This window comes from Corvus kubaryi, unplaced genomic scaffold (genome assembly GCF_017639235.1).
Source record: "Corvus kubaryi isolate FWS band 111438036 unplaced genomic scaffold, C.kubaryi_AGA036_p1.0 135, whole genome shotgun sequence".
In the NCBI taxonomy this organism is placed as follows: domain Eukaryota; kingdom Metazoa; phylum Chordata; class Aves; order Passeriformes; family Corvidae; genus Corvus; species Corvus kubaryi.
In genome coordinates this window covers 7741452-7767896 of record NW_024580669.1, presented here as the reverse complement: position 1 = coordinate 7767896, position 26445 = coordinate 7741452, and the positions used below count along the sequence as shown (strand labels likewise).

Sequence of the window (26445 nt, the reverse complement as noted above, 5' to 3'; positions counted from 1 at the left end):
TTTTGGCTATGTTACTCCAAGCATAATTCAGGGATTCCCTCAGTACAGTCATACATAGTAACTCTAGATATGATCAAGAGCAGTAAACATAACATGCGATAGGAGGTATATTTCAGCAGGAGATTTGGTTTATAAAAATAGTATTTTCTAGATCATAATTTTTGAATTAGAATATTTTTTCTGTCCAAATCCGTTGGTTACGATCAGGAAATACACAAAACAAAAAAGCCAACCAAACCCTTGACCTTTTTGACTGGGATTATTTGAAAACATAATTCTGTCAAAGATTAAATATTTTGCCTAAGCCTACTCTTATTTTTATAACATAATAATCAGCACCTAATTTGCGCTGCAATACAAAACCCCTTAATTTTCCATTTCTCAACAAATTGTGCATGTTATTCACTTCAGCTGATAAAGTGACTTGTTGGTGAGTTTATGTCTAGCAAAAGCATTTATTTAAGAAATGAGGACCTCTAGTTCATGGTATCATAAACTCACCCATTCCTCTGACTTGAGAGCCCACAAGAACCCTACATGAAAGTCCCTGTCTATATGAGATAAGCCAATTAAATAGTAAAAAGATGTAAAAATTGCATTCTTTAATGTGCCATGTTCAGACATCACAAAGTATTCCTGGAATTTCTATTATATTTTGGTATTGCAAAGTACAGTACGCCTTACCCTCTCAGATTATTTCCTTTTGGGATTGAGAACTACAAAAATACTCCAGTGTAACAATTAATCTTCAAAGTCTGGAGAGTCTAAAGATCAAGGTAAATAAATCTGAAATATTGGAAAAATTATTAAACTGGAGCTCTGCCTTAGTTTCAAATGCTTAACTGCTGGAGACTTAAAATCAGGCAAGAAATCTTGAAATGTGCATGTAGAGCATAAGACTAACTGGTGAAACTTTCACTCAATGGGAATCATTGATTTTATCACTTAGAACTATCTTGTAAAGAGAATAACACCAAAGCAGGAAGGAGAGGGTCTGTAAGGATCAGATTCTAAGTTGGAGAAAGGGAAAAAGGGATGTGGGAGGGAGAAAAACACTTACTATTTTTTCTCTCACTGCTTCCACATGGTCGGTTCTTGGCAAAGGTGCTGTTTGAACAGGAATTTCTTCTTCCTGAGCTTTTTCAGTTTTCAAAACCTCTTGTGAAATCCCAGTTGTCAAATCCTCTTTCTTAACATCTTCTTGCTCCTTAGCTTGCAGTCCCTTATAAGGTGCTTCAACTTCTGCTTTCTGTTTAGCAACGTGGTCTTTAATCTCAGCTGTAATTTCTTCTTTTTTGTCTTCTGGATGTGGTGTGCTCTTTTCTGGGGGCACAGTTTCTTTATCTTCTTCCACTGTGTTTAGGGGTTTCTTTTGGTCTGCAGTTGTTGTTGCAGGAATTTTATTTGCTGACGGTGTCTTTGACAATTTCCCTCGCTGAAGTTTTGTTTCCTCTTTCTGATCCTCCTCTTGGATTTTATCCACCGATCTAGTTTTCTTAATTTTTTCATGTTGAAGTTTTATATCTTCTTTCTGAATTCCATGTTGGATTTTATCAACTGAAGCTGCCTTTGGCAATTTTACCTCCTGAAGCTGTGCATCTTCCTTCTGAACTGCAGGTTGGATTTTGTCAGCTGACAGTGCCTTTGCCATTTTCATCTGTTGGAGTTTTGGGTCTTCTTTCTGAATTCCCTGCAAAATTTTGTCAGCTGAGGGTATCTTTGCCAATTTTGTCTCTTGAAGTTTTATGTCTTCCTTCTGAACTCCATGTAAAATTTTATCAGCTGAGGATGTTTTTGCCAGCTTTGCTTCTTGAAGTTTTTCATCCTCCTTCTGAACTTCATGCAAAACTCTGTCATAGGAGGCTGTCTTTGTCAGTCTTGTTTGCTGAATCCTTGGGTCTTCCTTCTGAGAAGCACGCTGGATTTTATCAGCTGAGGGAGTCTTGACAAGTTTTCCCTGCTTAGGTTTTGCATCTTCCCTTTGAACACCTTGCTGGATTTTATCAGCTGACAATGTTTTTTCCAATCTCCCCTGCTGAAGTTTTGGGGCTTCTTTCTGAATGCCTGGTTCCTCTTTCGGCTTTGCTGCTGCCAGAGTAGGCGGTGTGGAAGTCTTCTGAGGGGAATGTGAGACAGCAGGCATTGGCTGTTTTTGAGGAGGAGCAGGTGGTTTGGATGTTGGTTGTGAAGGGCCTGTTTTCGGAAGTGGCACCTTGCCCATATCTCCAAGTTGTCCTGACATTGCCCTTTGGGTCTGGCAGTTTAAGCACAGCCATTCCTGTACCTGTGATACAACAAACATATGAAGTTACTTATTTGAAAAAGTAACAATAAAATCATACAGTGTTTGCAGCTGATACAGTTGAATTCTTTCAATCTGAATGCTATGCATACTGGTAAGTTATTCTCTTTCTTTCCTGCTCTTGCAGGAAGATCCATAGCACCATTCCAGAAACGGAGCATGTCAGATTCCAGAAAGCCTAGATGAACAAATATAAAAAGACACTGTGAAAACTAACAGCAATGACATTTTTCCACAGTATTGATGACCTATATGTACAATGTTTGCTTACATATTTCTAACATATATTCCTTTCTAAAGCCTCTATGATCTATCAATAGGTCCCTATAATTTTGCAAATCTGAGAAAAAGGGGACCAACTGGCACTCATGACTCTCTGTGTTTCTCTTCAGAAATCCCCTCTTGAAGTTTTGTATAAGTATCAGTGTATAAATTTATTATGGCTGTAACTCAACAGGAAGATCACCTCTCTGCTCACTTTACTGCTAAATCCTGGTTGCACACTGGCTTCTTTTACTCTTCTTCCCAGAAAATCAGAAAAAGGACAAGTGCTTCTATCTGTGCAAAAGATCTTGTTGCCAGTTGCCTAGCTACTATATGAGAGAAGTAATCACACTGTTTCCAGTGGGATTTGGTTTATAGTCCCTTTAAAATAGCAAAAGAAAATTTTAAGCACAGAAGGATACTGAAAGGAAAGAAAAAATCCAGACTCTTCTGGATACTAGAACAGCTAATGATGGTTTACTTCACTAATGCAAAATGAGCTTCACTGGTGGATAAGAGGTGTATACTGTACATTAAAATCTACATTTAAAATAGCTGATCAGCTATTTTTATAAGTGATATATAAATTACAAGAAACACAGATGATATGACAAAAATCTTAAGTAAGAAAAGCTCATATGGGCTAGTTTTATGGAAATGCAACTAAGGAGAGGCTATTTAATATATAAAATTTTCTGACAAATTTTCTTTCAGGCAAAGCAAGAATGCATGCATTATCATTGAGGTCATCAAACAATTGCCTTGTGCATTTATTATTTTAATTTTTTAGAAATGACCAAACTAGTGAGTCCTAGTAATTGACACAAAAAATATTTATTAATAGTACCTGATAATATTGTCCCAGTAAATGCTGTTTATCAGGTGAATCAGCTGTCTCCCCTAACAGTTACTACATCCTTTGCAATTCCAAACTGAATGTGGCTCTGTATCAGACTATTAAATATAATTTAGGCTTAGTTTCTCTGTTGAAAAAAGCATTTAAACATAATCCTCCAGGACCTACTATCCTCCTCCATAGGACTTAAAGTGTTCCAACCACACATAATTTGTTTGGGGAGTACTAATTAAGATACATACATATATATCTTAATTATAAATTTATAATATAAATATAAACTTTTTTTTTAATGAATGTGCAAAATATAACTAGTTTTTCTTGAAGATACTACTCTTAGATGGGGTTATATGGAATTCTTATGATAGTTTCCTCTCTTTTCCTAGAAAACAGTATTGGAAGCCATAAATATCTTGTGCACTGTCTTTTATAAACTGAAAATAGAAGCAATGCTCCAGGAAACAAATTTGCCCCACAGAAAATCATGATATTATTATTAGAAGTCTGCAATGGACTAAAAATACCAGATAACATTGAGCATGAATAGACTACTGAAAAAAGATCCAATTACATAGTAGCTTTGATTGTTTTCTCATTAAATTTGTGAAGATCAATGTACAAAGTTGGTGAAATAATTGTCATAGTAATTTTTAAAAATTTATTGGAGGGCCCAAAAGATTTTAAACCCCCAAAAATGGGGCAGATTTTGCTTAATCCATTCAGCCTGAAAAATGCTCATTTCACAATTTAAGCAGAAATAATGCCATTATTATTTGTGGTAGTATAGCTTCAGTCAGCACACGACACGAGAATAAGACAGTACTTAAATGTATTAAGCTTCTCAGAATCTAGTCTTAGCCATCTTTAATTACATAAAAACATAATGAAGTGGCTTCTGCCATGAAATAATCCATGGTTCAAAAAATTGCTTCTATATAGATATTCTTTATGAACATGTTAATCTATACTTTAAATTCATGTTCTCTTTGCAGTACCATTTGTTTGACCTATATCCATATCCAGTTTCTAGGGTCTCTATGTTTGTTTCTTTTCTACCTACATTGGCTCTTCTCCTGGCTCTGCTGATCATACAGATCCCATCTAGCACCTCTCAGCTGCAGCTTACTCACTGCTCATACACTTGCTCCTTCTCAGATTCATCGTCACTTCCCTTTCCCTCATTTAAATCATTCACAGACTCAGTGCTTTGAACTGCCTATAACAACTTTAGCAACTTTAGTAACAGTATTAAGTGTTTAAAACCCAAAACAGTTACCCAGTCACTGATTCCATTGCTCACTGTCCCTATTTAGTATCTTTTCCCTGGAGTAAATTTCTGCAACTCAGGGACTATGCTTTGTGCTGAGCACATGATAGACCTCTTAAAAAGGAAAGTAATGACAACATGAGGAAAGGAATGTGATGATCAGCAGACTGGCAAAATGCACTAATTTTTGTCAAAAGATGGAACCACCAGTCTTGCCTCCCTGCCATACTGATGAATGTGATAGCAGGGAAATGAGCTGGAATTGTCCAGATATCCAGTGATTTAATGAACCTTACCATCGTCCTCTTGGACTTTTTCAATATATGCATCTATTTACCAGTTTATTTTTCAGTGCTGCTGTATAGGCATTGCAAATACTACCCCCAAAGCTATAAGAGTTTCATATACTGGTTTATTTATTATCATGTGGAATTTGATCACAAAAGAGCCCACAAAAATCTTCTTATAGTACCAGGCCTCTAGCTCCTGATTCTCTGTCAGAATGGTTCTCTAGAAAATCAAATTTTGTACCATGAAGTCATATGCCTCAGTTTTAGACTTGTCTTTTCCTCAGTTAACCTCATGCCCTGAATGCAAGCTTTTTCCTGAGGCTATCTCTTCAGTTAGCCTGTCAACCCAAATTTATTAGGACTTGGGAAATGGACATCATCTTTTAGCAATCTCCACTAGATAAAACTTCTTAGTTCTTTACAGAATTCTTCACACCCTTTGGTTCCTGAATTGGCAGTAGACACTATGATTGGCACTACAAGCGATACAAGTTCTTTAATACTCTGAATCCATGGCTCTCTCCCTATGTTTTCAGCAAACCTTACAACTCAGTATTGCTGGGCACAACAAAGTAGCTCTGTCACAATGTTCTCCTCACTCAATTTTGTAATAAACAAATGTCATTATGAAAAGGGCAGACATCTAACATTCATTGTGAATGTCTGTTTTTCAGTCATCAACCAAGAGCTCTGCCCTGCTTGTTACAGAATGGCCCTTTCTGTAAACAAAAGGAGTGAAGGAACTCTTGAAAGGCTCAGCTCAGAGGTTCAGGTGTCTGATTCAAGGCCTAGGCTGGTACAGCACAGCTGAGAGTCCTCAGCTCAGTTTTATGGAGAAAAAGGCTGCTGAGATGGTATTTTGGAGAAAGCCAGGTGATGTAAGAAAATGTAAAAAAAAAATAAAAAAGAGTAAAACCACATAGTGTCACAGGGAGAAAAATTCAGGAAAAAATATACTGACATGAAGAGGTACAAAGCCAAAAGGAAAATACAGAGAAGCGGTTGGTAACAACCCAGCAGTCACAAAGGTTGGCCGGTATGTTCCAAGGCGGTGGAGAAGTTGATGCTTGCTGACCTGACTGGTGACTGTCTGGCCAGCAGACACCATTCAAGGGCCTCACTGAGGTGGTGAATATTTTAATATTAACAGCTCTTCATTGCTATCTGTCTGCTGTGTGTATTCATCCACAAATCACTCTGTAGTCCTCAAGTGTGTACATCTTCCTTGCTGTGTCCCTCTGCCTGTGGTAAACATTGCCTGAACAAAAGAGTGCAGAGAGGGAAGCCCACATTCCCATCTAGAAAGGGAATGCTGGCCTCAGCATTTCTTTGGGATGTGTGATCTACAAATTCAAATCCCACACAAACTGAGGACTAAGATCTCCTACCTCTAGGGGAAATATTCAAATTGCTAGACCTACATATAGAAAAGTTACCATTGATGTTGCATAGAGAAACATAAATATTCAGAGCATGACCACCAAATCAGACAGTAGATCTGGCAGAAGAAAAAAATACAAAAATAAAATACTGAAATCCCACACTTTCTCTATCCAAACAGTGGTAAGCAGTCAGGAGGTAACTGTCTAAAAGCAGCCAGTTTGGCAGAGACAGGGTCTACAGTGGAGCCTCTATGGCATCCAGAATTAGAAAAATTGCAGAAAGGTTTTCACAGATACAGTGTCTGTGGAGGTCACAGGCAGTTTTCCAGGCTCATTCTCCTGAATTTACACATGAATTTTGTCTAAAACGTCACTTAGGAACTTAAACTTATTTTTGGATCCCACCCCAAGTGGAGAAATTATGTGCAAACAAATGCTTAGTCAGATGGCTGATTTTTTGAAAAAAAGGTTAGAAAAAATCGGCTAATTTAACCTAGGGAAACGAATCCCACAAGTATGACTTATATGGGAGGAAAGGTATATTGGCTGCAAACCAAATGGATATTAATTGTCCATGGACAAATTTAGCTTTGAAATTAGAAGACCTTCCTTGCCATTAGTGATTTGAAGTTTGGAATACAATACAATAGGAGTGTGGTACAGAGAAACACAGTTAATTTCAATATATGATGTGATTGCCAACAAAATCACTCAATGATTCATGAAATCCTACCAGTTTTTAAAACTGCATTTCTGTAATAACACTCATGAGCAGAATGCATTATATCATTAGCATTAAATACATTCACAGAATTTAGTTTACTTTAAACATCAAGGTGTCCTTTGGCCACCAAAGAGAGATCATAGGAATGCCCAAAAACTGGTTCAGATGAATTTAAAGCATCAAATTAGAAAAAAAAAATTAGTAAGAATCCCTGCAGAATGAAGAAGTTTGGCAACAGAAGGAGGAAGGGATTACCTTTTTAGTTTAAGAATGCTTTTTTTATTTGCTGAAGTGCAACCAAGATGAGATTATTATCTGAACAACGCAAAACAAAGTACCATCTTTTATCTTTTTCTTAGATAAAGAGTTTCAGTATGTGATTGAGGAAGACCAAGTTATCTCAGCCTCTCATTATTGTTATGAATTGCTAAGTTTACTTATAAGCCATCACAACTATGAAATAAAATAAGGTATTTTCAATGATCTCTTTTTCTTCCACACCAAGCGATACATGAAGAGAGTTGTAAATACTGCAGCAGAGTAGCAGAAAAATACAGAGGAATCAGTGTTTCTCCCATATGTCAGGAATTATCTGCTCCTTAACTTTAATAGGGTTAGGACTGCTGAATATTTCACTCAATTACATACAGATGAAATACAGAATATGACAACACAAAGATGACCTACTTCTTCAAGTGATAGCAATTCTGAAATGTGTATACCCTTACCTTACTTCAAGATACATCTTAGCACCTTCAGAAAAAGCTCAAATTTTTGTGAATTTTCAGCAACTGCTCTATTGGATGGGAATTTTTATTTTAGCAATTCAATTTAATAGATAATGAGATTTTTATGTGTATAGTGTCTGTGTGTACCTTAGTTTCCCTTAGTTATTTTGCTGAAGTCCCTTAGAGGCCTAGAATTACGCTGTCAATAATAGAATAATAGAACGTACCCCTAGCGTACATCTACACCATCACAGATGCAAAAGAATGAAAGCTGTGGAGAAATAACTTTTTTTTTATTGAGGAGGGGGAACATCACTGTATTTGTTTTTACTCTGCATCTACCTGCACTGTAATATGTTTGTTGCTTCTTTTTATGCATCATTATAACAAGATGACTAGAAGTCCTCCTTTGTATTGGCAGGTTTAGCTCTAGGGGTGCTGCTGCCCAAAGCAAAGGCATGACCCTTCCTCCTCAGGCTTACACAGAGAAATTTCCATCAAGCTTTACTTTACTACCCCTGGTGACCACTTCTTCTGTTACCATGGCAAAAACAACGTCAGTGAAAGAAAAAACAATAAAGTGGATATGGGCATCATTCAAAGGCCAATCTTTTGTTTATTAAGCATTTAAGATATTTTTAATATTGATTTTTACAATGAAATACACATGAAAATCAGCTTACTGTTCTTACAAATAAATGACAATAGAATCTTTTTATTAAGCAGTCTTCTCATCTCCAAAGTCCTGAATCTCAGGACCAATCTCAGAGTGGTTTCAGCTTTATTTTGGAATCTCATTTCACTCATAAAAGCCACTGCAGGTAGAGAATTTACTTGCAGGATAAGAAGATAATAGTCACATTCATAAACATATTTCAGTGTATATCTGAAAATCAGAGTCAGATAAACATTGTTGCTGTGACATTCTCTTTCACAGGTTCTTTTAAGGAGATTCCCAGTTAAATGACTGAAGAATTTCAGTTTGCTTGCATACGTGACAAATGACCACGCTGTTGTACATTAATGAATAGCAGCATATGACCTCCACTGATGCTATTATTAACTTGCTTTGATAGAATTGTAGTTCTTAAAGATGTCTGTAGATCATATAGACCAAAGAAATCCAAGGTTGTGTTAGTGTCTGAAGTCATAATTTTATGGTTAAAAATACAGCTTTATTAAATAGTTATTTTATAAACCAGTTCAGTCAGAGCTTTAAAAATATTAGGCTACTGTAATCCTTTCTGGCTAGATGTAGATGTTGAGATGCCTCACTAAGCTCCTTTGTACCCTTTATTACAACAGTCTCAAAGAGTAACTGTTTTCTGTACCTCCCAGAAGCTGAATCACTATTCCCCACACAACGGGTCAGCAGAATATGTGAGTATTCCCATCGCATCATCGCTATTATTTGTTCTGAACTGAAAAAATGTCTAGTGTCACAGATGGCACTAAAACAACAAACACCACCATCCCCTGAAGAGTTTGTGGTCTATTCAATTCTGTGTTCAGGGCTGACCTCTTACAGACAGGCTAGAGAAAATTGTTTTTGTTCAAAAACAATAGTTTAGCTATGGAACTAGGCTCTGTAGCAAAAAGGAGAACTGTTCTTTTTATTACATGTCACTATATATATTTAGTTATAAACTACAAATGCAACCTTTCTCTCTGAACCTTAACGGGTCGTATATAAAAACACCTTAAAAGTAAAAACTTTTTAATTTGGTCATCCCCAATAGAAATACAGAGACAACTGATATATATCATTGCTCTGAAAAGTCACTTTTGCATTTTGTTTGCTCTTGCAAATCAGATAATCCTAAAACTAACATGTACAGTTCACCCCAACAATATGGTTTGCAAAACCAAAAATCTCTGCTAAGACAGATCGAAATGTGTCTGTCTTTTGTCCCCATTTTATCTACTAATGCATTAATTGTTTTATGAAGAGAGATCTGCATGCTTCAAGTAAAATGCTATGAACAAAGATGTCAATACTTAAAGATTAAAAGGAGATTCTTTAATTTCATTTTTTTAAACTCCTAGCTCCATCCAGTCTCATCTAACCTAAATTTTAAATACTTAACTGAGGAGCTAAAGTTATGGCCCCGGCTACTCAAATTCATTCAGGAGACTATGGGATGTTGTCCCCAGATATGAACAGTGTTGGTGGTCTGACTATTGTATCTACTCCTGATTAGGGAGAGGGCCTGCAGCGAACTGTGCTCCACACAGACCTCACTTCAAGGATGAATCTGAGATTTGCTCAGACCCTACAATAAAGTCCAACGATAAACCTTTCTTAAAATAGTAGCCTGAAGAAAGGACCTAAATCTGTAATCTGATACTTAAATAAATGGTCTGATATTTGAAAGCTCTAAATAGCTGAAGACACTTCCACTGACTCCCATTTTTCAGTTCGTCTCTTCATCTTTTTAATCAGAATCACAGTGTACATATCTGTTTTATCACTTATGTTTATTTTACATGACTTTATCATTTCAGTTTATTAGCAGTGATTTATGTATAATGTTTGCATTCAGTGTCATGTGAATCATATCGGAATCCTTTAGGTGCTTGAAAATGAGGGGGACAGGCAAGGAAACAAGCAGACAGAAAAATGGAGGATAATTCACAGTCAAGAAAACACACTATTCTCGAGGAAGAGAACACAGGTCCAGCAGAAAGTGAAGGAAAGTCCCTTACCTGGCTTTGGAAAATGATATTGATTATAAGCTACAGATACAGTAAGAAGTTTGCATGTAATCATTTTCTTATACACTGGCAGCTGCCAGGATAGTAACGAGATAAAAGAAGTAAACAAAGGAAATATACATGGCATCTGTGCAGAATGACCATGGCTTTGTGTGATATGGTACAAGCTGAGAAGCACACAGGCCTTCCAGCAGCTTCTTGAGCTCTTCCCAATGGACATCTCTCCTAAACACCCACAATGAGGAGGTGAAAAACCATACAGGCCTCCCTGCCATGGGCAGTGTGCAGAGATGGCAGAGCATCAGAGCACAGAAATAGTCACTGCCTGGTTTTGCAACATATGGGGCAGAATAAAATTTTATCACTAGGTGTGGCCACTTTCACTGATAAGAGGCAAATTCCCAAGCTTTGAGGCAATGCAGTACAAAGTCTAGGGAAAGGCAAAGGCAGAGATGAGGTGCAGGTGCAAAAGGAAGCAACAAGCTTTTTAGTCTCCTGGCTTCATCCTCCTTCGAGGTTTCTGCTGATCAGCTCTCAGGAAGACTGTGGTGACATGCTTTAAGTGACAATAATCTTTTCTGTATGTCCTGCTCATTGTTTTGACCTTGCACTTTCCTGCCTACAATTCTGCCCTTGTGCCACCACACGACAGAAAATATTGGAAAGATTGTCTTAAAAAGGAATATGCCATTTAGTCAGCAAGAAAATCCTGTCAAAAATTATAAGTCCAAAAAGGGGAGCATGCTGTGTCATCCCATAGTTTGGCAAACACTCACAAGAAGAATTAAAAATAAAACATTTTTCTTGTGAAACTTCAGACTAATAGTCAATAAAAATTCTTCTCAATATTTCGTACAGAAACATGAGTACAATCTATTTAAAAGCATCACATACTGTAATGCTACAGTATGACTTAAAGAAGATGTTTTCTTGGTGTTTAATGTGCAAATAAATCCTATATACTCCAGCAATCACACACATAAGAAGCTTGAGTTTACTTTCAAGAAACACCATAAAATTATGCAAAGAAAATACCAAACAATCGAAACCCACGTAAATCTGCCCAGAACAAAAGTACTGCTAACTCTCAATATAAATACTAAATATAAGAGGAAAAGGCAGATCTTAACTTCTAGGAAAAAGAAAAAAAAAAAACAAACTGTGAAATGTGGAGACTTTATTTTTCTGTCTCATTAGTGTCAATAAAGATGTCATAGCTCCTTGGAAGAAAGGGCAAGCCCCCAAAATATTGAATTGAACTACAGCAGGAGTACTCCATTTCCCAATGGACTTGCAATGCAAGTAATAGACACATTACACTTGAAAATCATTTGGTTTACCCTTCTAAAATTAAGTTCTTCACGTCTCAAAATACACACAGTACTGCTTTAATGACTACAGAGTGGGAAAAAAAGCCTACACAGATAGCATGGAATGAAGTGCCTCCAAAATTAACTCCTTGCATTCCTTAGTCACACTTTCACTTTGTTTTGCTATCTTGAGAAGGAAGAAGAATCCTCTCAAAGCAACTACTCAGCTCAGGTTTAATACTAATTACACAATTACTTATACAGTTTATCTGATTCAGAATTTCTCCTTGATGAGAAGACAGAGGATGCCTTCATACATCTTCAAAAATTTTTCATGAAAAGGGCAAATCCATAATTTTACAGTCATGTATGCATGAGTGATACACAGACAGACATCTACACACATACACATGTATGCAGCACACAGGAAGCCAAACAAACTTACTCACTATAGTCACAGAGTTTTACATCCAGAAGGGGCCATTATTCTCAACAGATTTGATTCTTTAATGCCAAAATGCCTCTAGTTTCACCAGAGTTTTTTATTCTCAACCTTTCAGCATTTCTTAGAAAGATAATCAAATGTATGGGGTGGAAACGTCTCTCTCTTCAAAGATTATTGTTCCAATAATTTCTCTATCCATTGAATTTTTTTTTATGTGTTGGCATAAAAATACAAAAAAAGCTAGAGATAATATGAATTTTAATTATACTTACCTTTCTAAAGAAGCACACTAAAGCTTTAAAGATATAATCTTTAAAGGAAGTGATGCAAGACCAAGATGCATGTGATACAAGCTCAGCATTTTCCCACAACATGTAGCCAAACTGTAAATGGGTGTAAGTGGGACTCACAGTCCCTTTTGGCAACAAGTATCACAGTTACTTTGTCAAGAAAATAGCTTTTGGTTTAAACTACATAAAACTCTGTAACAATAATGTTAAAAATATAATAAATATGGCTCTACTTTGAAATCACACATTTTCTATTTATATTTATTGTATTATTATTATTATTACTATTATTATACACAATGTATTCATGCTTAATATTTTTCTACCTTATGTCAGGTTCGAAAAACCTTATTCTTGTGGTTAATACTTGTATCATTCTTACAATGTCAGCAGAAAATGCATGGAAGCTTAACTTTTATCTTGAAAGCATGGCCTGTCTTGAAGCATGTTTTAAAAGAGTATTTGATGCTAAAGTGTTCCTAGTAAAAATTTTAGATAAATTGAAAATTATTGAAGAGTTTTAGAAATATTTTAAAATACTTTTAATATAAAGTGTTACTGGGTTCCAAAGTTAACTGCTCTTTTTTATTCTGTCATTTCAGAAGCAAACATATATCTTACTTTAGTTCTACACCCAAAATACTCACATCTGTCACAAAAACAAACAATTTTAATTCTCCAAACCTTGGACTGAATTCTAAATTTTTATGCCTTATTAAAAAAACTCAAAATGCCAAAAAATAACCGTTAACATAAATAGAAAATAAACAAATAAGAGCAACATTCATTTGAAGTTTTATGTTGTCAAATGTGTTGCTGTTACTCAAAATAGACAGATCTTATTTTCTCATTAAAAGGCAATTTTCAAGTCTTAATTAATTTTGAAGCATTTTCTCAATCGTTGAAACCCTCTTTTAAAGAACCTGTTTACATCAGAGATAACATGATTCCATCCTCAGTCTTCCAGGATGAGTGATATTACTGTCAGCTTCTAATTAATTTAATTGTATGTTCTCTTATAAGTCAAGAACAAACATCTGGAGATAAAAATGACAGAGAAGTCAATAGCTCTCAGTGGTTTGATGAAAAAGGAAAAGTTAAAAAAAAAAAAAAAACACAACAAAAACCAAAGCAAAAAACCTCCCAAAAAGCCCACCCCAAAGCCCTAAACTTCCTCCTTCAAAAGTTTTGTATTACTTTCTTTCTTCCTTTCTTCTCTCCATTCATATGGGGGTGGCAGGGGGGAAAGAGAAAAAAAAAAGGAGATGGAAAAGAAGCTGAACAGCATTTTTTTTTTTTGCTGGAAAAAGATTGTAAATGAAAAATTGTGTTCATCTTTGTTCTCTAGGCTATGAAAGCCCATACATGGCCAATGGAATTCTGATGATTAAAGTGAGGGTCTTACTCAGGTAGCACCTCCACAAAATGTTACAACCACTTTTATTGTTCTTTTATTCTTCTTCAGAGACAGTTTTCTGCTGTTTATAACCCCTCCACTCACCTCAGGATACTCGTATAAGGAATGGTCTAAACCCAATGAAATAGCATTTTACAAAAAAACCCGAATGTCCCAAAACAAAACAGCGGAACGGATTTTGTTGGTGATCTCTAAATCTCCTTATTTTTCTAAAATTATCACTATTTCAACATCCCCCGGCGCCGCCCCCCAAAATGAATGAAATAAACCAAGCCAGGCAACCAACCAACCAACAAAACCCACCCAAACCAATCAAAGCAAAAATACCCATCTCCACTGCAAAAAAAAACCCCCAAAACCAAAACAAAGCAAAAAAACACAACAGCCTTTTGGTAAAACTATTCAAAATAATTTTTTAGTTCTTGGCTTTGTGACACCTGAACAATTAGCTACTTCATTACCACCTTCATTCATAACTTTTAAAACCAGGATATAATTTGGTTTTTTTTCTTCTAAAGAAAGACCTCTTTAGAATAGAAACTTACTCATAGTTTATGCAACTACATAGCTTAAATTAGGAATTCTCATTTACATTCTATTTTTTTCAATCATATTTTTCAACCAAACCTTTTAGTGAAATATGCACCTGCCTGAGTAAAAACAAAAAAATCAACTATACTGTAATTTGATAGAAATTTTGAATAACCCTAGAAAGCAAGAGTCTTTGTCAACATGGGTTAAGGAGAGCTGCAGATATAAATGCATGAAGAGTGTATTACAGAGATCATAACTCCAGATGCATGGCACAGAGAATTCAAATTGCATCCTAAAACACAACAGAAATTATCATATCTGTATTATAGTCCATGTAATCAATTCCCAAGCCTTTGACACCAGAATAATACGCAGTCTGCTTGTAAAATGAACCATTTATGGAGCTCTCTTCAAAAAAACATCTCTAGGCAATGAAGTGGAAAGTTCACATCTGTCTTCAAGGGCAGATCTGGAAGCAGTTTCCAGTGAGCAGAACTGAATGTTTTTGTGCATCAAAGCAGTTAAAATCATGTCCTCCAATCATCTGCATTTAATATAAACCCAGTACTTCAGAAATAATCTTTTTTCTTTAAAATGGCACTTGGATGCAATCATTTTAATTATTCTGCACAAACAACTAAGCAGACTTTTTTTCAAAAAATCTTGAGTTTCTACTGCTACATTTTCAGATATGATGTAGTATAAATTTGGAATTGTGTAAGCCAATTTAAAAAATTTAATTGCAACAAAAAAGTGTTTATATTACACTGGTATCTGAAAAAAAAAAGAAAAAAGTCCAAATACTAATTCAGCTGACTGTTCATTCCATAGTGATTTTTAGGAAGGAAAATCATACCCAAAATGCCTACCTAGATTCATATAATTTGCCATTTTTAGTTTTTGTAAGAGATCTTACTGCTGACTGAACATTTACCTGTGTGACCAATCTGACAGATCCATTTTATCTTGGTTCGTTCATTTATTAAGATTTTGCTTCAATCTCCCTGATTATGCTACATTGGCACTTAGAAAAAACCATTATCCTTTAATGCTTCATTAGCTGCTTTTCCATCATAGTTAAAAATGTACATTACAACTATAATGTATTATAGTAAATCTGTAGCTCACTCAGATAGCACCAGGTCTTTTCAGTTCTCTCTTTCTAATAGAGTATTTGCCCAATAAATTCTTCATGGGACATTGCATCTTACAGAACTAATTTGTAGATGGTGCATAATATTGCCAAAACATTCCTTAGAAATTACTTATGGGAGTAGTACTGCTGTCAATAATCATTAATGAATTTAATTGACAAGGTTGATCATGAAAATACGAAAACAAAGCCATATCTGAAAAAAAAAAAGAGTATTTGATGACAAAATTTTATCTAGGAAATTGCAGAATTAACTGTGCTGAACACATGAAGACAGAAAAGAAGGAAGCCTGTTTTTGTCTGATTTTACGTAAAAGCACTCCCTGAATTAAATCAACAAACCAAATGAACTGATTTAAAAAGCAAACACACCAATAAAAGTAGGAAGTGGTTTAAGAGTTTAACAAAAACTGAATAAACCAGCAAAAGTCAATAATTACAAAAGCAGTGGAAAACAGACTGTACCACAGTGCAAGGCCTGCCAGGATGAATGCTCACAAAAAGGCATCACTGAAAAGAACTGGGAAACTCAACTGCTGGAGGAAGAAGCACAACAAAACCCAGAGGACTCAGGTGGTTACAAGTTTACAAAGAACACATTCCATCAATAATGAAATTTCATCAATAACGATCCTTCTCGGAAAAAAAATGATGATTTAAAAAAGAGAAAATGAGTGCTGCTATATTTATCATGATTTGGTAACTACTTTGTGTTATATAACAGCAGTAAGTATGGTAAAAACACACTTAAAGAAAAATGTTTGTCTGTAGGACCAGCTAATCTGCCTTTAGAGCATCCTCTCTGAAACCTGATGAACTCTCTAGGAAGTTGTATATTTGACAGTTTGAATTGAAAAACATGTCATCATTGATCTATTGTAAAAAGATTCTGCCTGCAAAAGCAGGTTTAAAAAATTATCACAGAATTACAGAGACAAAATATAATTTTTTAAGAGCTTCTTTTTAATATGAATCTGTTTTAATCAATATGTCAGAAAATGAAACCTTTTTTTTTCAAAAGGACTATCCAGAGCATGTGTGCTTAATAGTGTTTTGTGCCACCAATTAGGAAATTTACTCACCAAGTTGCCAGAATTTCTGGAGATAATAAAATATATCATGCTCAGTCTTAATAAAAAGACTATAAGTAGATAAAATACATAAATGAAGTTCTAGAAATTATTAAAACTCATATTAAATATAATGCAGCATTTGAAACTCAAGCTACTTTCCTTAAATCCCACTCAATAATGTGAATGCAGTTTATATTTGCTGCCCCAAACCACCCACAACCCTCCTCAAGCCAACTCAGATTGATTCTACTTAGTTTAAACTTGCCATGCTTAGCTGGAAAGTGTCATAATCTTACTTTTTTTTTTTTTTTTTTTTACAATGATGAAAGGCACAAAACATTTCTAAAATGTCTTGTGAAAAAACTGCACAACCACAGTACATTTTTATAATCTGTGCATAGTTTTAAGGAGTCACTTAGAAACAGCTAAGAGAACAAAAAAACCTGCTGCAGAATGAGCAGACCAAGAGAACCTGGAAAATGCCATTTGAGGGCAACAGAGAGATTGCATTTTAGGAAGCTCAGAGAAGTGGTACAACATTTTGTGCTACTTTCTGTTCTCATTACAGCTTGATGATTTTCACCAGAAAAAAATTAGTTTGTGATATTTTCTGTTCTCATTACAATCTATGTGACAAGAAGCCATTATGAATTTGCCATTTTCTATCCCTTTTACAATCATTTTTTCAAGAATAAATTAGACCAGCATTCATGGCTGACAGTTTATCACTCCGAGCACAGATCAGTTAGATAGGTAAGCAGTATCTGATTTTAATCTCACATTTACCTGGTGAGATTTACTAGTAATCTACAGAGTTCAGATGCAAAAGAACCCCAGAAAATCTGGTGCCACAACAGGTAAGGTGCAAATAAATATTTATCTCTTCTTTAGCCTTTCTGTCTGATCTAGGCTATTTATTATAAAATCGACTCAGTCTCTTCAGACCTGCTTTATGTTTTCTAAAATATTCTTCCTTTTTCAGACTACACCATTCTTTCTTCTGTCTTACACAGATGATGACGCTGCATTTAGACAGTTTGCTTGTTTCAGGATTTTAGAGTCCTGCTCAGACTTTAATTCACAATGCTCATAAGAAAAAGAACCATTACAGCATTTTGTGGAATAGTCCAAATGTAACTGGAGAAGTTATGATTTATTTTAGACTGTTTAGCAAACCAGACACAAGCCCAGAAACTGACCTCCGGTTTAGTATCTGTATTTCCTCTTTCTCCCTGCCCACACTAATTTTGGGGTAATTCAATTTTATATTTGTAGAAAAGGAAATGTCCCAGAAGTTTGATGATAAATGTTAAAATCTCCTGCCTTCTATGGTGTTCCAGAAAAGTGGCAGAAAAAAATGTATAGATCATTTCTCATCTATGAATATGACTCTTACTTAAGGCCTTTTTTTAATTCTACATAGGGACAATGTGGCCATTCTAAATACCAGAGTTAAAGAAAGAACTTGCCGAAACTCCATTTAGGTTTCTAAAAATGTTGCAATAAAATTATTATTCCCCCCACGCCCCCCTGCCCAAAAGACTTATGGATGATACACACTCTCCAGTCCTGATGTGATAAAGAGCATTGCTGACTTGGCAATACACATCTAGAAGAGATGCACAGTGGTGACTGTTGTAACATTTAAAAACTGTTAATGTGCTTCAATGCACATCAATAATTGCCATTGGAAAAAAAATGCCAATAAATCCTGACAGGTATCTTGAAGTTATGTGTTTCCCATAAAACACTTCTGAACTCTGAAAGATTCATTGTGATTTAAGGTAGGTCTGTTGAAGTTCATCCTAAACAGATGACTCAAAATTAAGATACAAAAAATTTTAAGGTAATCAAATTGTTCCTGTGAAAAAAAAAGAGATTATTTGAATTGCAGATAGCAGACTCCAACTAAAGTTAATCAGATCTGTTCAGCCCAGAGTGGCTAAAGAGAGTATTTGACATGATGTGTGTGTGGGTATGTGTGTTTGTTTACCTGCAAATTTAAAGTTTCTAGGTCTGTAGTCTAGTAGTATTCACCATCCAACCTTGACAGAAAAAATTAAATACTCTAATTTAATACCTGGACTCACCATACTCTTACTTGGAATCAACTCAATTTTATAAATAGGTAATTTGGCAGATCACACTTTAGTACTGAATAAAAAAAAGATGATGGGAAAAAATAATTTGAAAGTGCTAGAAGGACAACTTTTGAAGGCTGCTCAGTCTCTCTTCTGGAAAATACAAAAAAGAACAAAGAACCACAGAACTGTAAATCTATCTCCCCTTCTTCAAGTGCACAAGTGCCACCTGAACTAAAAGAGAACTGATGTCAGTGGGACATTAATCTTACCTGACTTGAAACACCTGACCATATGGCTGAGCTAGGTACAACTAACTTCACAGGCTATGAAGGAAGCGTGCCTCTCATGAACACAAGTCATTGTCTTATTTATCTGTCTTAAAATTTAATACAACACAGGCCTAAAACATTTTAAGAGAGAAAGTAAGATGTTAAATCTGTACTCTGCTTAGCCACTACAGCATTTCCTCTCTAAGTATGAGTCGCCTTGGTTTGGGCCATCACTCTCCCTAATGGGCAGGGCTTCGTGGCCACATCTTAAAACAAATGGGTCGATGTTTGTTCTCTAAAACCCAGTTCAAGAGGCACAGCAGAGCTCCTGTCTGTAAGGCTTTACTAGCCCTTTCCCCTAAATGAAATTCAGCCCAAACCAGAATGACTCCATCCAGACTGGCTGTGGGTACTATTCTGCAAGCTATTATGCAAATTATGACAATCAACTGACCTGTATTATTATAAGTTGTTATGTGCTAAAAACACACCAGGAAACATGCTAGTGATCAACAGTATAAGCAGCTTCAGTCTATAACTTGTTCCACAACTCATTAGCAACAGTTTATATTGCTTATGTTCTCATTATATCCATTGTGTTGGACAAGAACATAATTTCAATCCACCAGTAACACTTTTTTTTATTATTATTACATTAAATATTTCCATGTATTCAGGAGAAATCTATGTTTTAAAAGAGACTGAAGGCAATATTTATATCTGACCAGCTTCAGCCCTCTAGCTGAAAATAAATACAGATTCTTCCTTCTAATTAAAGAATAGAGTTTAATTCTGAATGAACACTATGAATGAATTCACTCATATTTAATTTGACACAAGTTAATGATAAGATCTAAAACAGCATAGCATGGATTACCTGCATTTCAGATCAGCTCTTAAAAGAATGTAGCTTGGTCATTGTTACAATTTGCAAATTGGTACTTAATTGTAAGTTCTCATACTTCCATGTTGTTCAATCCTGTTTAATTCTGCAATTTATTCGTATGAACAACTTTTTGCAATGAGTTACAATCTAGTTTTATGTCTTTGAGAACTTTTCCATGATTCTCTGACTCCATTTTCATTCAAGATCTGTAGGTGCGAATCTTTGTTAAGTTCATTAAACACCTGTACTGAAAAGGGTTGGAATGTTGCAATTGGCTCTTATTACTAGAACAACTACATGAAATCAGGATTTGGATTTTGTGGACTTAATCTGTCTCTAGCATATACAAATTTAAGCCAAATTCAGAAATATAAGAACATTATGAGAGAAGTACCAAATGTAAAAGACAAACCATGCTGCTTAGTTTACCTCTCTAATACGCAACAGTATAGAAGAAACTGTAGACTTAACTTGCACAATTAGAGTTTCTATTAGAAATCCTGCTGTTCAGGAAAAAAATCCAAAATAATCCATAACAATCAGCAAACCCCCCCATCCCCTAACAAAAAACCAAAAAAATCCAGCCCAAAAACAACACACAATGAAGAAAAATAAAGAGGATAACCTTGGCTACCTGCCTGAATAAATACACAAGAGGTAGAGGAAGTCTTCAGTAATACCTACATATAATTTGGAAAACCTGTCGACTTTAAACAGTGAAAAATCCAATAAACAATGATTAAACACTTGACAGTGTCAACTACTGTGCATGAGAGCCTAAAAGCAGGGGAAGAATATGGAGCTGAACAAGTAAATCAAAAGTTTCTGAATTTCCAGATATATAGATAATATAGATAAAAGATTAGATTTATTTTTCTATTTTCTATTGATTCATTTTACTATATCAAATTATCCTGCAAAATTAAGGGAAACAATATTTTGGAATCTCTTTTTCAGAAACATTCAGGTATTATTGCAAATCCATAAGACTTCAAGCCCAGAATGTATCTGTAGCATAGGCCATTTCTCTAGATGAAAATTTTACTTTATTTTATTTTTATTCACTCTTCTAGGATAGCAACCTTCTTGACAACATGCTGTTTTTGTCAGGTTAGTCATGGCTCATTGAAATGAAGTTCACTGAGAAGTTCAGAGGTCACTGAAGAGCAGAGAGTTAACTATGCATTTTTTTAACAGAACTGATTCTGAATGAAAGTAAAATTCAAATCAGCTTTACAAGTATACTCAGAGACACACAGGCATCAGCTTGTATTTTATGTGGCTTTACAAGAAACGTAACTATGGTCATAAGTCATACTTAAAAAATAAGTTAAAAACTGTAATAAAAATGGCCAATTTTACTATTCTACATTATCTAATTCCCTTGTAGCGTATACCTTTTGGAGTACACCACTGTTTTTTCTACTTAGAACAATAAACAATGAAAACATTTTAATATTTACCTTTTTTAATCTGTCTGCAAACAACAGTGTGAATGTACTATTCCCATTACAAATCAGAGCTAAACTAGTATATTCTTATAGCACAAAACCTGCAGAATCCAGTAACACTCACAGCATTCATAGTCAGAGGCGCATCAGAATGAAGAGAAAGCGTGATTAGATATCTCTGAAAACAGTTTGTACAGTGCATAGTGTCTTACTGAGAGAGTGCACTGAGATTTTAATGTCTGACATGACACAAAATGAAATTTCCCAGTAATTCATAGGAACAGAACACTTAGCATCAACAGGGAACACGACAAAGAAACTACCAGATTCTAGGGAGAGATTAATGTTTAGCACCTCCTTTGTTACTACTCAGACAAGTTAAGGTTTTTGGTTTTTTTTTACCCCTGTAGAAAGTGACTGACAGAAGCATGATTTCACTGGTTTAGCCATCTGCTGATATGCTTTTAATGAAGCTTGAAAGAGTAATTCATACATATTTCTTGCTGTTAAAATAGGGTCAGAGAAAATCACTTCAGATTATAGAAATTTCTTGCTCACTTCTGCAAGAGGTAAATTAAATCTAAGGTTTCTTTGAGGTACACCAGAACTGGAATCACTGGCCTATTCATGGAGATTCACAGGGCTCGAGTCCCTCTGTGACATGTTCCCACCTGAATCATTTGTTGTATCATAAAATGTTTGCCCATTGACATGGACACTATTTTAAATGGGTAAAAAAAGGAATATGATAAATATATGTCTAGTTCCTATGGTCTGAAAGAGACAAACTGTCTGTGCGATACATTCTTAATAAATAATTCTGTCATCACTTGCTCTAAATGATAAACAAATGACTACATACTAATGCAGCCTTAGATATCAAAGAGCTACATTTATATTTTTGAATGTAAATAGAATTTTTATCTCATTTCTACAATGTTAATTATATATGAAAATTATAATCCTAAAAAGAAAAAAATAAATTAATCCACCCCAGACTTCATGGCGATTTTGCTTGAATCAGGTAGAGATTAAACATGAAACTGTCTTTTCTAAAGCATTCTAGAATCTCTGACCTGGGAATGTTTTGTAAAAGTCTAGAGATTAAGGTAGTAAAGGCTTCTTTTCAAAGGCCCTATTTCAAATGAATCTTTCTCCATGTCATGTCTAAAGTGTGAAATTTTTCTTTCCTATGGAGTAGTTTTTATAATTACTGCCCAACTGTAATCTTACTTTCTTGTTTAGCCAGCATTCAAAAAATATTAATTCACTTCCACTCTAGAAAACTTATATGATGTTTATTTAAGCATTTAATTTAATTCAGGAACATTTCCATTAAAGATAAATTCTTCAGACAGTCTCTCACTGACATGCATAGAAAGAAGGAGGAAGAAAACAGTGAGAGAAGAAGATAAGTGCACTAAGAACTTCCATTTCCAGAAGGCTGTTATGAAAGGCACTGATTAATCTTGCGTGTCTGAAGTAACAGCCAATGTGCAAAGAAATGACTACTTAACACTGATAGAAACTGTCAACCAACAGAACACTTAAGGAATATTTTTGTGGTGCTCAAAGATTAACTGACAAACTGCTGCATAGGAATGGGAAATGTGCATGTTCATGTAAAGAAACAGCTTTTTTTTGTGTTGAAATATTTTTTTGAGTGATTATTTTTGAGGAAAATACTTTGAAATAAATAATGATAATGTAATTTTTTCATATTGCCAGAATGCGAAAAAGCCACAAACGTAGAAGTGCAAGACACCACCATCTACTGAGAAGTCTTTTCACTTAAAAACATGCATTAACACTCCAAAATACAAAAAAAGGAGCTGGAAGATATGAGCCAGTATCTACATAAGATCTGTGCCTTCTGTATTGCAAACAAGTAAGCAAAGAATGATACTCTAACATGCTTGGAATGGTATTAGGTACTTATGTTTCATCATCTCGATCGTAGTCTAGAGTTCTGAGTTCACCTTATCAAGAGCTCACACTAAAGTGTATTCTTACTGGTATCTCTCTAGGATACCTAATTCCCTCTCCAGGCTCCATCAGGGGGTTTGACTGGATCTTCACTTACTCTCAAGGGAGGCTGGATACCTATTCGTAGTCAACTAAATTTAGAGATAGTAATCTTTATCTGAATCCCACCCAGCCTCAAAAGCCACAGCGAGAACCAGGAACAGAATGAGAAAACTCAAAATTTGATCCAAAATCCTTGCCATTTCTTCATTGAACTTTGTATTAAAAATGCACAGCTAGTATAGTACAACCCGTGACTTCAAATTCTTTTTAAGATATTAAATTAAAATCATAATAATGCTGAGTTAAAAGGCTCAAATATAATTAAAAATAAGAACAAAGACACCCCAGAAATGATCCTACAAACGATGACAGAAAATAAGTGAATAGAAGATCAGATCTAAAATGCAATCTCACAGGTCTTATTATTCTTTGGTGCAAAAAGCAGTTACATTTCCAGTTCAACTTCTGTTTATGAAGCAGTAGTGAAAAAACTTGTTAGAAACATCCTAAGTTATAGGAGAAAACTCCTGTAAGTATTTATATACAAGGATTCACACACATCAGTGAACACAATCGTGTTATGGTGCTTAACAAAGAAGCACTCACTAGATAAGCTCATGTAACTACCAGCACGCACACTTTCAGCCCATTGCATTACAAATTAAAACACAATAGTTCCTTGTGATTACACTACTTCTACCAATGTTTAGAGCATTTTAATACAAAGTAAGCTGAGAATATCATTATAAGCAATCAAGTTACTGTGTGCTGAACTTAGATTCCAATGTACCCAAGCCACATGACTAAATGTTCATTCCCATTCTGACTGAACTTTAAAACATGTCAGTCATACTTGTGGTCATAGTTCTAACATTTAAAGTTGTCTTATCATGAGTATGATAAGACATGCTATGATGACATAAGCCAACTCACTAAAATGTCATACTAATTTCTTTGCAGTCATTTAAGACTGGAGATTCAATATGGAATCAGAAATGTTCAAGTTGAAAAATACCTTTGAAGTCATAGAATCCAACTGTTAAACAAGCCACCACTAAACTATGTCCTCAATTGTCACATCTAAACATCTTTTAAATACCTCCAGGCATGTTGACTCCAACACTTCCCTGGACAGCCTGTTCCAAAGCACGACATCCCTTTTGGTGAAGGAATTTTTCCTGACACCCAATCTAAACCTTCCCTAGTGCAACTTGAGGCTGTTCCTTGTCATTCCATCACTTGTCACTTGGGAGAAGAGACCAATCCCCATCTCATTTAAACTCCTTTCAGGGAGTTGTAGAGAGTGATAAGGTCCCTCCTGAGCCTCCTTTTCTCCAGGCTAAACACCCCCAGCTCCCTCAGCTGCTCCTCATTAGAGTTTTGCTCCAGACCCTTCCCCAGCTCTGTTCCCTTCTCTGAACTCTCTCCAGCACCTCAACGTCTTTCTTGTAGTGAGGGGCCTAGAACTGCCCTGGTCCTGCTGGCCACACTATTGCTGATACAGCCTTCTTGGCCACCAGGGCACACACTGGCTTCAGACAGCTCTCAACCAGCATCCCCAAGTCTTTTTCCACCAGGCCACTTTGCAGCCATTCATCCCCAAGCCTGGAATATTGCATGGAGTTGTTGTCACCCAAGGACAGGACCCAGCACTTCACTTGTGAAACCTCATATCACTGATGCTAGCCCACTGATCCAGCTTTTTCAGATCCCTCCAGAGCCTTTCTACCCTCCAGCATATGAACATTCCCACCCAATTTGGTGTCATCTGTGAGTTTACTGAGGGTGCTCTAATTGAGTAGGGTGGGTACTTGATTATATGGATAGGTACCACAGCTCAGCTGATCTTTGATTTCTCAAGCTGCTACAATTCAACTCACATTTGATCATATATTTGAGCACTTTTAGAACTTACTCTAAAATAACTTAATCAGTTACCAAGTAATTAGTTTGAACAAACTGATCAAGTAAAGGAATTGGCCAAGAAAAAAACTAAAATCAAATATGAGAAATATGGGATAATGCAACAAAAACACTGTTCTGTGATGAAATTATAATCAAACAACTGCATGCTGATGATCTGTAGCAACAAGACTTAGTTATCAAGCTCCTTGAGGTACATACGTCTTAATGAAGATAGCTACTGAGCCTAGGTGACTCAGGATCAATACAAACTTTCTTGAACCAATAGACTTACTGGCTGACATTCTGAGTCAAAACTGTTTTAAAAACAACAGCAAGGTGATTCTGTATTTGGAAAAGGAGGTGATCTCATGAAATGTATCTGTTGCAATTAAATTTTTTCAACATACACAAGCAAGAGAGAGGTCCATTTTGTACTTACACAGGGCTTTTATTTGGCATTTCAGCATCAACAGATGTCATGAGGTGAGGAAGCATGTGGCATCAGTGTGGCAATCCTACCTCAGAGCAGAGATAGCCTGCAGAAGAGCTTTTGTAAATGTCTAAATCCACACTCCCTCGGCACCTCTTACCTAGTGTAATGGCCTGACCAACTTCTAAGTAGGAATAGTGCCATGGTAACAGATGGATAAAAGTGTAGGCAGCAATAGGAGCATGTACCAGCATCCAGCATATTCACTGAGACTTGGAAAACCTAGCCAGGAATGACTCAAGTGACTGAAATAAAAGTCTATGGTCAGAATGGTTTGCCAATGGCAATTCATCTCCAGCCTCAGTTAACATTTCAAAGTACATACATTCTGCCCTTTCTAAGTTAGGGATAACACAGCAGGAAAATAGGTTCTACAGTAAATATAAATCATGTTTTCAGTCTTATCTGACATGAGGGTGTTGTATTCTGCTAGCAGATCTGGACTATTGCTGTAGCTACCTCACACAAGACTGGGACAGCCTTGGAGATCTTTATTTACAAGACTCCTTACGGCGAGTAGTGCTGTTTTATCAGCACTTTAGTCATCATAGTAATTGCTGAGCTTGCCCCTACTGTGCTGCA

The 26445-nt window shown here is 35.7% G+C and overlaps 1 protein-coding gene across 9 annotated transcripts in view; it reads right to left on the bottom strand.

Moving 5' to 3' along the window:
- Positions 1-26445, bottom strand: part of PCLO (piccolo presynaptic cytomatrix protein) — a 324030-nt gene that overhangs the window by 180163 nt on the left and 117422 nt on the right. For all 9 annotated transcript variants that reach the window (XM_042053722.1, XM_042053717.1, XM_042053700.1 and 6 more), the window contains exon 4: positions 1061-2284. In XM_042053722.1, the coding sequence (XP_041909656.1) occupies positions 1061-2284 (1224 nt within the window). The remainder of the gene's footprint in view (positions 1-1060; positions 2285-26445) is intronic.